The sequence below is a fragment of the Mastigoproctus giganteus genome, chromosome 12 (genome assembly GCF_048544385.1).
Source record: "Mastigoproctus giganteus isolate SK-2022 chromosome 12, ASM4854438v1, whole genome shotgun sequence".
Lineage (NCBI taxonomy): Eukaryota > Metazoa > Arthropoda > Arachnida > Uropygi > Thelyphonidae > Mastigoproctus > Mastigoproctus giganteus.
The window spans coordinates 52,667,805-52,680,011 of record NC_143586.1 but is presented as its reverse complement, the minus strand read 5'-3'; the positions used below and the strand labels follow the sequence as shown (position 1 = coordinate 52,680,011).

Sequence of the window (12,207 nt, the reverse complement as noted above, 5' to 3'; positions counted from 1 at the left end):
TGAATTCTACTTTTGTTTTTTCATAATAGGTGGAAATATTAAGCGTGAAAGTGGGACAGAATTTTAAAAGGACTTCTGCAAACTGGAGTGAGCAGGACTGTCCTGCCAAAAGTCGGATGAATATGCATACTTTAATGAATTCCAGAAGCAAAAGACGTGCAATTTCCAGAGTGTTTAGTGCATAACTCCAGCAGAAAAGCTGGAGTTATGCACTAAACCAGTGCCTTACGAACTTTCTGATAGTGATACACACTAAACATGAGTCAAAAATAACTGTGTATCCCCATCCAGAATTTTGTAATCATTCAACGCTCACCCTTTTTTTTATTCCTTATCTTTATGTTTAATATCTAACTTTCCTTGTTTCAAGCCAAAACTGTAAATCAGAATAAGCTCACTAATCACAGCTTACTAATCACAGAGTACAAAGCATGTGAAGAAATAAATGTCACAAATTTTTAACCTTTTGATGCTAGTATGGCATCCGACAAATATCACTTTTTTAAATGTCCAATTTTTTTTTTTATTATTATTTTTTTTATATTTATTGTTATTTGGTTTTTAGGAGCATTAGTAACTAAGGCCATATTGCTCCGGGGATATGTGGTGGTCATTCCCTGAACTCAAATCCCCGGTCTAACCAAGAAGCGTGTACTACACACTGCTGCTCCTGCCCACCTGGCTATGGAGGCACCTTTATATTTATATTGAACTCAAATCCCCCTACGTACCTATGCCCACCAATATTTTCTAACTGATTATACAGTATTTTCTGCTTTCATTTTGATATACAAGCGACCCACGTATAACACGGTACTTCTGCAATGCAGTTTTGTTCTAACACGATTGATAAATTGCAGCAACCCTCGCACAACACGGTACCTATATAAAACAGTTTCGCTCTAACACAGTTATAGAGAATTGCGATAAACTGCATATAAAATGGTTAGAGATGTTATGTGCAGTTTGCGGCAAACTACACATAACACAGTATTTTTGAGATTTTGTGTGGAAGAAAACCCTGTTATTGTGTTGGATATAATTTTTCAATACAGTGAAACTTCCCTTTAACGGACAACCATGGGGAACGAAAATGTGTCCATTAGAGAGAAGTGTCCACTAACAAGAAGTCTGAGGGAGAAAAAAAAAAAAAAGAAAGAAAGAAAAATCGTTAAACGTTTAATGTAAAATTAAATTAAAATATATACAGATTTTGAACAATATTTTTGTAAATAATATACAATTACATACACAAGAGATAAAGTCAAATCGTTAAACGTTTAATGTAAAATTAAATTAAATTATATACAGATTTTGCACAATATTTTTGTAAATAATATACATACAATTGTGCTATGCATATTATGACTTTATCTTAAGAAAAATACATACAGTAATCACTTATTTTCTTCTGCACCTTCTTCCGGCTGATAATTTTGTTTTCAACATTTGTTTGGAGTGAAGAAACCATCGAAAGTCCTTCAGTATCTTCTTCAGCGGCGAAAAACATTTTTAAACGATTGATTTGTATGAGCGCTTCTTCTATTTTCATCGGTGGTTTGTCGTTAATATGTTCTTCGACAGAATGACCTCTTTCCATTTCTTCATCCTCATGAGGAACTTGTTGAAAAAATATCGATGATAATGTCGTTGATATCTAGAGCACCATCTTCTGTAGTGAGGTTCGAGTCTATATCTTTGTAGCCAGGGTCACTTGTAGCGGAAGTATCGTACATTATCAATAGATGTTGAAGTTCTTGTTCTTCTTGGTGCTCCACATTGCTGTTCACAACTTCAATTTTTGCGTTTGAGAAGCCAGACTTTACAAAACAGTTCACGACAGTTTGTTTTCTAATTGCGTTTACCGAAGAGGAAATCCACTGAATCGCATCTAGGATGCTGATTTTCTTTGCAAGGTCACTCGCACATGTTACATCGTTCATGTTTGCAATGAGATGTCTTAAAACACGTTTTCTGTAGTGAAGTTTAAAATTTTTTATTATCCCTTGATCCAAGGGCTGACACTCTGCAGATGTGTTTGGTGGCAGAAAAATGATTTGAATGTTGGACAATTCAATGTGTGGGTGAGATGCAGCATTATCCATGAAAAGAATAATTTTTCTGTTTTGACGAATCATGTTTTGGTTAAAGTGACATCCATTCGCTCATGATATCTCGTGTCATCCACGCTTTTTTATTAGACTTCCAGTCAACATCCAAAAGATTCAACTTTATGCCCTTGAAACAACGAGGATTTTGTGGGTTTCCTATAACAAGAGGTTGTTCAAAGTCTCCCAGCATATTTGTACACAATAGTACAGTCAAGCGTTCCTTAAAAATTTTTCCGCCCTGGCACTTTTCGTTTTTTAGACTCATTGTTTTGTCACAGTTGTAAATATCCTTAGCTTCAAAATCACGACATAAATCTTCCAATTTGACGGTCCACTCTGTTACAACCCCAGTATCAACAGATCCACCTTCACCACTTACGGTTTTCCAAGAAATTTTATGCCGAGTTTTGAACTTGTCTAGCCATCCCACAGAAGCTTTGAACTCATTTACTCCCATAGATTTTGCAACCTCCAAAGCCTTTTCCCTAATAATAGGCCCATTAATGGGAATTTTTTTAGCACGTGCGCGACAAATTTGAAGTCCAACAGTTTTCGGAAATGATTTTTGAACCTGATCATTTACGTGTTGCCAAAATTGTTTGAGCAGTTCATTGTTTTTCTTTAGGATGTCGCTTACCTGCGTCTTCCCGATTTTGAATTTTACAGCGAGATTGCGAACACTATTTTTTTGCCGATCATATGCATTAATGAGTTCGACTATCTTTTAAAGTTAAATGTTTACGAGAAGACATTGTGCACTTCACACGACACTAAACAAAACTTAAAAGTAAAACTGAAAAGACGAAAGGCCGACCATATTCCCCCCCTCCCTGCACACACCGAATTCATCAGAAATTTTACACGTACCTTAAAATTCTTGAAAAAGGGTTTAGAACCGCGATGTAAACCTTGATAAAATTCAGAGAATCGGAAATAGAAAATAAACACACGATTGAGACAATACGTGGAAGAAACATTCCTAGAAAAAGGGCCGTGAGCTCGCCCGCTGTCCGTTATGGGGAGATCAAATTAAGTGCTAATCTAAATGAAACAGTGCAGATTGCCTGTCCGCGTCCGTTACAGAGAATGTCTGCTAGACAGAAGCTGCAAACATGTTAAAACCAATGGAGGTGAGTTGGGGAATTTGAAAATGTCCGTTGTAGAGAGATGTCCGTTAACAAGAGGTGTCCGTTAGGAGAAGTTTCACTGTATTTCCATTATTTTTTGTGAATCCTCGCTGCTGACTCACTAGTCGTTATGCAAAAAAAAAAAAAATAAATATATTGGGAAATCCCCATGTTAGGTTCTGTGCTATTGAACTCGTGCTTGTTTGGGACCATAAAAATTTGTGACTTTGAAGCGTGCAGTTCGTGACTTTTAAAGGTTTTTGTAAGGTCATATTGGTTTTTATTTGATTGTTTATAAATTTTTCCAGGTATTTATTACTAAACTTTGTTCTTAAGAACCGTGTTGGAATAATTTCTTTGTTGTGAACAAAATTCCAGCCCTAAATTATGCCTAAGGAAATTAGGCATAATTTGGGTAACTGCCGATTTATTTAAAGGATGGTTTCTAAATTGTTTTGTGCCAGCTGTGGAAAACTATTTAAAGTTTTATTACTATTGGATAATGCGCCAGGCCATCCAAAAGATTTAAGTCATCCAAAATGTTGAAGTAATGTTCCTACCACCTAATACAACTTCTTTAATTCAGCCATCAGATAAAGGCATTATACCTACCTTCAAAACTCATTACATCAGAAAATCGTTACAATGGATTTTTTAAAAAATTGATTCCGAATCTATTGAAGTGATTTAGGCATGGAAGCATTTTTCAATTGTGGACTGTATCAGCTTTATGATAGTTTTATCGCTTTTTTTTTTTTTTTTTTTGGTAGTTGTTGGCGCATAGGCTTCTGTGGCCATAGTGCACCTCCCAAGGTTTTTGCGGTACTTTGATCCAAGGCGGGAATCGAACCCGCGACCTTTGGGTTGCCAGGCAGGCACGTTACCCACCCGGCTAGCCCGGTCGGCTTTGTTTTTTTATCGCTCAAAGAAGTACTGTTAACACGCGTGTTGGAAAACTGTATGGACAGAGTCAGTTCATTCATGAAATATGGTCAAACCGGCAGAAAATAGAATCGGTGCAATAGTAGAACTTGCTAAGTTGGTAGGAAGGGAAAGTTTGGATAATAAGACTACTGAAGACATTCAAGAATTACTAGCAGAAAAGAGGCTGGCAAAGCGGATTTGGTGGAAATGGCATCAGAGGTAAACCAAATCAATTCAGAGGATGATAGCACAGATGAAAATTCTGAAGTTCCAAATTTTGCACTAAAAAGCATACAGGAAGGCATAAACTTAGCCAAGCAATTAGAATCTGTTTTTTTTTTAATACAGATTCTTCGACTGGAAGGAATACAAAGTTCAAAAGGGAGCTTCAAAAATGCTTAGCTTCATACCATGAAATTTACAAAGATCTATCAAGCATAAGCAAACAATCTCATATTTTAAAGAGAGCAGAAGATACACGAAATCTAGATGCTGCAGAAGAAAGTTCAGAAGGTGAAGATATTCTGCAACAGAGAAAACATTCTCATTTGATTGTGCTTAGCAGCAATGAAGAGGAAGACAATTAAATGAACATACATTAACTGACATATTATGACAGTTAATCTGTTTAGTTAAATTGATTAACTGACATATTATCACAGTTTGTAAGATGTTTGCTGAGATTACTATTTTTAATAAAAATTAAGTTTCCAATAGTTATAAAAAAAATGATGTATTTTTGTTAGCTTTTGGAACGTAACCCCACCCCCCTTTTTTGTATTGGTTCATAGTCCTGTATAACACAGTTTTGCACAACACAAGATTTTATAGGAACCTAACTACTGTGTTATATGAGGGTTATTTATACCATGAATTACAAGCAATTAAATTTTTTGTTTGGAGTTTAACAGATACCAAAAGCACCTATCTTTCTTCTAAGCAAATCCTATCCCCATGTGGCATCTATGAGATGCCAGTGACAGTTGTCTAATCTTGCCATAGGCTTTAGTTCACTGGCTAAACATGAACAGCTGACCAGAATACAGATGTAGACATTGTTTCTGCCATATCATGTGAGCATATTTCAATGAGGAATGAGGGACCTTGAAAATTTGAAAAAATATGATAAAAACCTCTTTTTATTATTATTATTGGTTTCTATTTATTCTTGTTCATTATTTTTTAATTGAGTTTAGCCGATTATAATTAAGGGATTACTGTTTCAATTCAGTAAGAAAATCAAAAAATTTATTTTTTGTAATTAAAACAAAAAGGGGTGTGTCACATATGCCATGTGAGCATCTCTGTTAAACTGAGGGCATGAGTGATGTGCTCCCAATTTAAAAAATTTAACATGTAAAAAATTTGTTGGAAAGTTAATGCTTTACTCAGTAATTATATTTTAATCAATCAATTACAACAATATATGTAGTGAAATGAACTCAGAGTGAGAACAATGCTGATACGATGTCAAACAAAATTTGACTACATCCTTTGGGACATAATGCAATAAATTGGTGTGTTGTGACACATTTTGGAAACACATCAATAAATTATAATTTAACTATTTAAATCTTCCAAAATTTCTGCATACAACTATCTGCTGTATTCACTATAATGAAATGGAGAAAATAATTTCACTATACAGTAAAATTACTCCGATATTCTTAACAATATTAAATTTCAAACCTTTACCTTTCAGACCAGTCTTCCCGCCTGTTTCTTTCCTCTCGCCTCTCCTGATAATCACTTCGCTCTCTTCTAAATTTGTCTCGCGCACGTCGTCGATCATATTCTTCATCACTGTCTCCCATGATTATTCTAAAACAGAAATACTAAACATAATAATGATTCATAAAAGATTTTAACTGGATGACTAATCATATTGTAGAGGTCAACTAAGGACCTGAAAATGTTAAGTAGATGAAGTATATTTGGATGCATAAAAGTAGATCCAAACTGTGTATCACCATGACTTTAACTTCATCTAGTAGTGCTAATATGCAATCGACATAACTCCAGTTTCTTCATATGCCTGCAATCTTAATTCTGATTCACATGCCTGACAACTGATTAAGACTGAATTATTGATACAATCATTATTTTATCACTGCATGCTCCTTTAGTAATCTGAAAATAAATACACATATGAGCTAATGGGTTGGGTTATTTAAGTGCCAAGGTAACTAATACTATGGAGCACCAATACACTGTCTGAAAATTATATATACATTCTTAGTTGGACTGAAAATATGAGAAAAAGCCAGCTCTTTGGAAAAACAAATGATACCACCTGAGCCCAGCTAATAACAACTCCACTTGAAAGTCTTCAAAAAACTGATGTTTCCTGCAATGTGAATTAAACCTTTTACAAACAACTCACAACATCCCTGCAATGCACTGCACTTCTACAGTTCCATGTAGATTTTTTTGGGTGACCAATACCAGAATGCCCAGTGACAGTTAATTAATAATGCTGACCATGAGCAATTAATTATGTCTGAATAACTTAAATAATTGTAACATAATGTATTCAATGCCGTGCTCTTTTCAACATGTTAAAATATTTTTGTTTCTCTCAACAATGGAACAAACAGCCCATTATCTCATTTACCTATTTTTTTTTTACAATTAGCAACAATGTTATAGATAACTGTATTTGCTCTATATGCAAACAAACCTCTATTTATGATGATCACAATATGCAAAGTTATAACGGAAAGTTATTGAACTGTCTAGCAGGCATACTAGGTATATTTTATAAAACAAAATAAGAAAAATTAAAATATCTGGTAGAATTATATTAGTGTGAATTTTAGTGTTCCACGAGTATGGTATGCAGTCTCAATCTGCATAGTTGCTTAGTTTTTAAGTGAAGTACAATTGTCGTAGTGGAGGTCAGCAACTTAAATAAGTTCAAGGCAGAACTAGACAAACATTTGGAGCGAATAGATGAGTGGAAATGGGAAGGGTGTTTTTTTTTTTTTTTTTGGCTGATGCTATATAAGCTTGCTTTCTTGCATTATATGCCCTACTAATGCTAATGCTAAAAAATGTTCTTTACGGTTTCAGGTGTATGTACAAAATAGGCCACACAGGCCATGCATATGTTGATTTTGGTTTCAGCTTTGATTTCTCTCGCTACATGTAAGTTTACATTGGATAACGCAACTGCTGTTAAAAAATTGATACTTTTTTTTTGCCTTTTTTCCTCAAACATATTTAGTGTTGCACACAATGAAACATACCTCACATGAGAAAAAAAATCTTGGTAAGCACTACTGAAAGTCATTTTCAAGCGAAAAGAACTTGGAACAAAAGAGAAAGAAGCAGTAGTAGTGATAAGTAATTCAGGGAAGAAAGTGTATACAGAACTTTCTTCCCTTGCAGAATCGGCCAAAAAATACTCATACCATCAGTCCATCTCCTCCAATAATTTGCCTAATCCTTCCTTAAATTTATTCATACTAGCCACTTCCACAACTCCAGATGAAGGTTTGTTCCTACAATCAATTACACTCTGGCTGAAAGCAACATTTTCATTTATCTATCCTGCAACCAACCATTTTCAATTTACATTTATGTCCCCTTATGTGGCTTGTCCGAGAAGCTTTAAACATTTCATTCCAGATTCCTGGCAGGTGCCTATTTTCCAGCAGCTGCAATTAGCAAAAAGTCTTTCTCAATAAGAATACCCTTTTGTGCCCCTGACTAATCGTCTTGCCCTTCTCTGCACACTTTACAATAGATCTACATCCTTCCCAAAATGAGAAGACCTGTACGCAAGGATCAAGGTGTAACCTAGCCAATGTAATACACAACAGGTTAATGACTTCATTATCCTTGTTGGCAAAATGCCTGTATATCACTGACAGAATTAGCTGTTCTAGTAACATGTCTACACAGCTCAGATAACTTCATGTTTGACTGTATAATTACTCCTAGGTCTTTTTCGTTCTCCACTAGCTTGAGTGCAGTATCATCCACTTGCTATGTTATTCTGGCATTACTGCTATCCACAGGAAGAACTCTGCAATTATCAATGCAAACATCAACTGCAACTTCTCTGCAAATTTATTTAGGTCTTATAAAATATGTTTGTATCATCAGGAAACGTAGAGATTAAACTTGATATGCCTTCATCAATATCATTAGTAAATACTGAAAACAATGTGGGTCCAACACTGAACCCTGAGGGAACTCCACTAATAACTTTAATCCAAGAAGGGCAATACCCATTAAAATACACCCCAAGAGATGTACTAGCAGATCTTGATATTTTCTGGTGCAGAAGATTTCCACTCAACCATCCCTTTATCCACAGAAATAACTTCTCCCCAAATGCCACACTGCTCCAATTTGTACGGTAGACTTCCATCCCGAACAGAGTCAAAAGCTTTACTAAAATCTAAGTATATGATGACAAAATTATTTTTTGCATTCAGTTCCTTTGTTACTTGAGTTACTACAGCAGTCAGATTAGTCAAAGAGATCTCCACTCAAAAATCTATGCTGTAACTGTCACATAACTATATTCCAGTCCAGATAATCCTGTAATACTTCTTTAACTGCTGACTCCATTATTTTCCATGGAACAGAAGTCAAGCTTATAGGTATGTAATTACATCTCTCCTTCAGATCCCTCTGAATATGGGAGATGCTTGCACGTCTCAAATCCCCTGAACCTAAGGATGCCCTTAAAATGAAGGCTAAAAGTTTACCTCTTTTGCTGCTTCTTTTAATATAACTGGATACATTCCATCAGCTGCAGGTGAATTATTCACTTGTAGCTTCAACAATTTCTCTTCCCCTATCCTTGCAACTATCACAAAATCATTTAGCTCCCAGTTATAATTTGGTATAGCTCTGGCATCCCCCATCCCAAAAATCTTAACATATGAAACTAGAGAAAAATATTTACTATTATAATGGCTAAAGGATATACGGAAGCAAATTCTATATCTACAAAAAAAAAATAAAAAAAAAAAAAACATTCAATACACCAAAAAGTGATGATCCAAATCTGCTTTCAACTTTACCACTCTCTCCTTTAACCACCATAACAGACAATTTATTCCAATGATCTACAACATTTTGTCCAAAAGTAAACTTTGTGAGATCCTGCCTTCTGTTTCTCCACAAAAGTTTCTGTGTCCCCTGGTTTTTCTCTCTTCTACTAGTGAAATATACCTCCCTTGTTCTGATGATTCCCTTCAAGGCCTTATACAACTCTATTAATTGCTCCTAAGGTGTCTAGTTATCAAACTTTGCAGTATGCACCTCCTAAGCCATTCTTCACATGGACATCAATTAGCACCTGTAACCAGTCTCGTGCCCCTTCTTTGAACCCTAGAAGCTCATGTCTTTCTTCAAGTGTGGCCTCCTCCAAAATATTCTAAATGCTGTCTCACCATCTTATGAAAAAAGGGCATTCACAACATTTTCCCTATTTGTGAAGGTCTTATACATCATTAACTGGACACTATGTGCCACTTGTTTAAATTGAATGAAAATTTTCATATCTGACTGAACTATAACCAGTTGTTTTCATTCCTGTACTACTTTTAACTCCATTCCATCCCCCCCCAGCTTATAAGAACTTCTGGATTTGTTTACTAGCTGCTAAACCTCACATTTAGAAGCATTATACTGCAGTTGCCATTTTTCAAACCATTTTTGCAATCAATCTGTTATTTGACATGTTGGACAGACAACTTGGGTATATGAGACCCACTAATATTCGTAAAATGGGACAAATGCTAACTTATAGTGATTTTCTCTTGTAGAGAATCTGTTGCCTCAAACAAGAAAAAATCCCAATAAGTTAACATTTGTCTGATTTTACGAATATTAGTGGGTCTCAAATACACAAGTTGTCTGTCCAACATGTCTAGTTTAAAGTTTCTAGACAACAAGATTCCCTTAAGGTTTTTTATACTATGTCAATCTGTTATTCTGAAGCAAAATGGGATGGTCTGTCATTAACCACCCTTCCTACCTTTAAATCATTGGCAAACTTTGACAACTCACCCTGCACTCCCTCACAAGATGAGAAATAGAACTTGCCCCCAATATTGAATCTTGAGGACTTCACTTGATAAAACAGTCCTGAGGAATTTGCCTTTTATTACTACTCTCTCTCTCTCTCTCCTGTCTTTCAGCCAGCTCATTGTCCAATGAACGAACTTAATATTAATAAGTGCTCATAAATATTCATTTCCTTTCTATACCTTTCATTTATCAATATTAAGTTTCACTTGTCACTTCACAGCCCACTTGCCTAAATTCTCCATCTTGTAGCACATCCTGCTCTGTTATTACTAAAGTGACCATTCTGTTATTACCAAAGGGACAGATTTTACATTTGTTTTTTTTTTTTTTTTTTCCACATATATTTGTTTAATTACACTGAAATACCTATATTATATAGGTATTTTTATTATATAGATTATTTCTGTGAAATAAACATCATAATAAAAATACATTTCTTCTAACAATAAAAACAACAGGAATTAAATATATTTTTCTGGGAAATAAATTTTCTTAATAATTCAATAGATTTGATACTAGAGAGCTATTAAGTGCTTGATATTTCCTATATTCTATTATATTATGAATCAACAGGGTTTACCTTTATTTTAGATATAAAAGAAGCTTCCTATATCTAAAATAAAGGTAAGCCCTGTTGATTCATAATAAATTAATAATTCAAACACTTAAATCCGGGACTTTCCCGCATGATCCAGGACTTCTGGTCACTTTAGTTACTACTCACTCTAGCATTATGTTTCACTGTGCACACCATTTGTTCCAATGTACTCCATGTGTATGGTAAAATGAAATAATATGATTTATTTTATTCATTCTTGTGGATTTTGGTGTAAACAATTTAAATTTGACATTTGGTGTAAACCACTGTATATCCCTTTCATGTAGTTGAATGATACTTGTGATTTCATCATTTCTTGGCTTGAAGTTAAAGTTGTTAGCTATTCAGAAAGGCTAGATAAATATACCACATGGAAGGCGGGGGATATCGTATCATGCGTGTTGTCTAGAAAATTTTATTTTGTAAATAAAAGAAAAACTGGAACTGTGCTATCGGAAGATTCTTCAATGATCAGAAAGGTTTAACTTCTACAGAATGAATGTGGAGAGCGAATCTGCAACGTGGAAAATCATATCAGCCCTACATGCCTTTTTACTGGATATAATATATTCAAACCATTTTAGTATTTTTTTTTTTTTTTCCTATCTAATAAGATTGCTCTCGACAATGTCTTAAACAATGGATTAGTTAAAGATTACCAACCGATATTCCACTAATAAACACCGAAATGATTACCTTAAAACAGATTTATTTCTCTTCTTTCACTGCATCAGGAAAAATAAAAACAAACAAACAAAAAAAAAAACATTATGACTATAATACAAGTTCAAAGAAATAACGTAGTAATGGACACGCAATGAACATGCGCAAAAATGATTGAAATACACTACAACAATAACGGCGGCGAACGGAAATATCAGAGATTTCTCAATAGGTGGCGATTAGAAAATTCAGGATAGCGATAAGAAATGGTGGAACTTCTTTGCTCATTTAAAACATAATACTGTAGTGAACAGGGCTCCCACTCCTGGGTTTTTTGATTGTCATCTGGGTTGATAGGTTTTTTTCGCAAAAATATCTCATTATCTGGGTTTTTTCGGTAATTTTTAATTTTAAGTCAAAATTTATTTTTATTTCTTGTAAATACAATAAAATTTAATACAGTAATACCCCGACTTACGCTACCCCGACTTACGCGAACTCGGAGTTACGCGGTTCTTGATTTTTTCGTTTGGCAACGCTGCCGCCCACTATCTTCAAGGTCGTTTTTCATATGTTATCGATATACGGTGCAACGGCGGAGAATGAGAGCGAAAGATGAACAAAATTCAACTTTGCTGCTTTTATGTTTTTTACATCAGTGAAGGGGAAACACATTTCACCATAATAACGTAAAAACCAACACAATTCCAGCTATCGGTATAATCGCAAATGC

General features: G+C 34.8%; 1 protein-coding gene across 1 annotated transcript in view; it reads right to left on the bottom strand.

Moving 5' to 3' along the window:
• Positions 1-11,624, bottom strand: part of Ars2 (arsenic resistance protein 2) — a 308,719-nt gene extending 297,095 nt beyond the window's left edge. The window contains exons 1-2 of the mRNA XM_090386894.1: positions 11,508-11,624; positions 5,858-5,983 (exon numbers count right to left, since the gene is read on the bottom strand). Of these exons, the coding sequence (XP_090243020.1) occupies positions 5,858-5,976 (119 nt within the window). The 5' untranslated portion in view covers positions 5,977-5,983; positions 11,508-11,624. The remainder of the gene's footprint in view (positions 1-5,857; positions 5,984-11,507) is intronic.
• Positions 11,625-12,207: the final 583 nt, after the last annotated feature.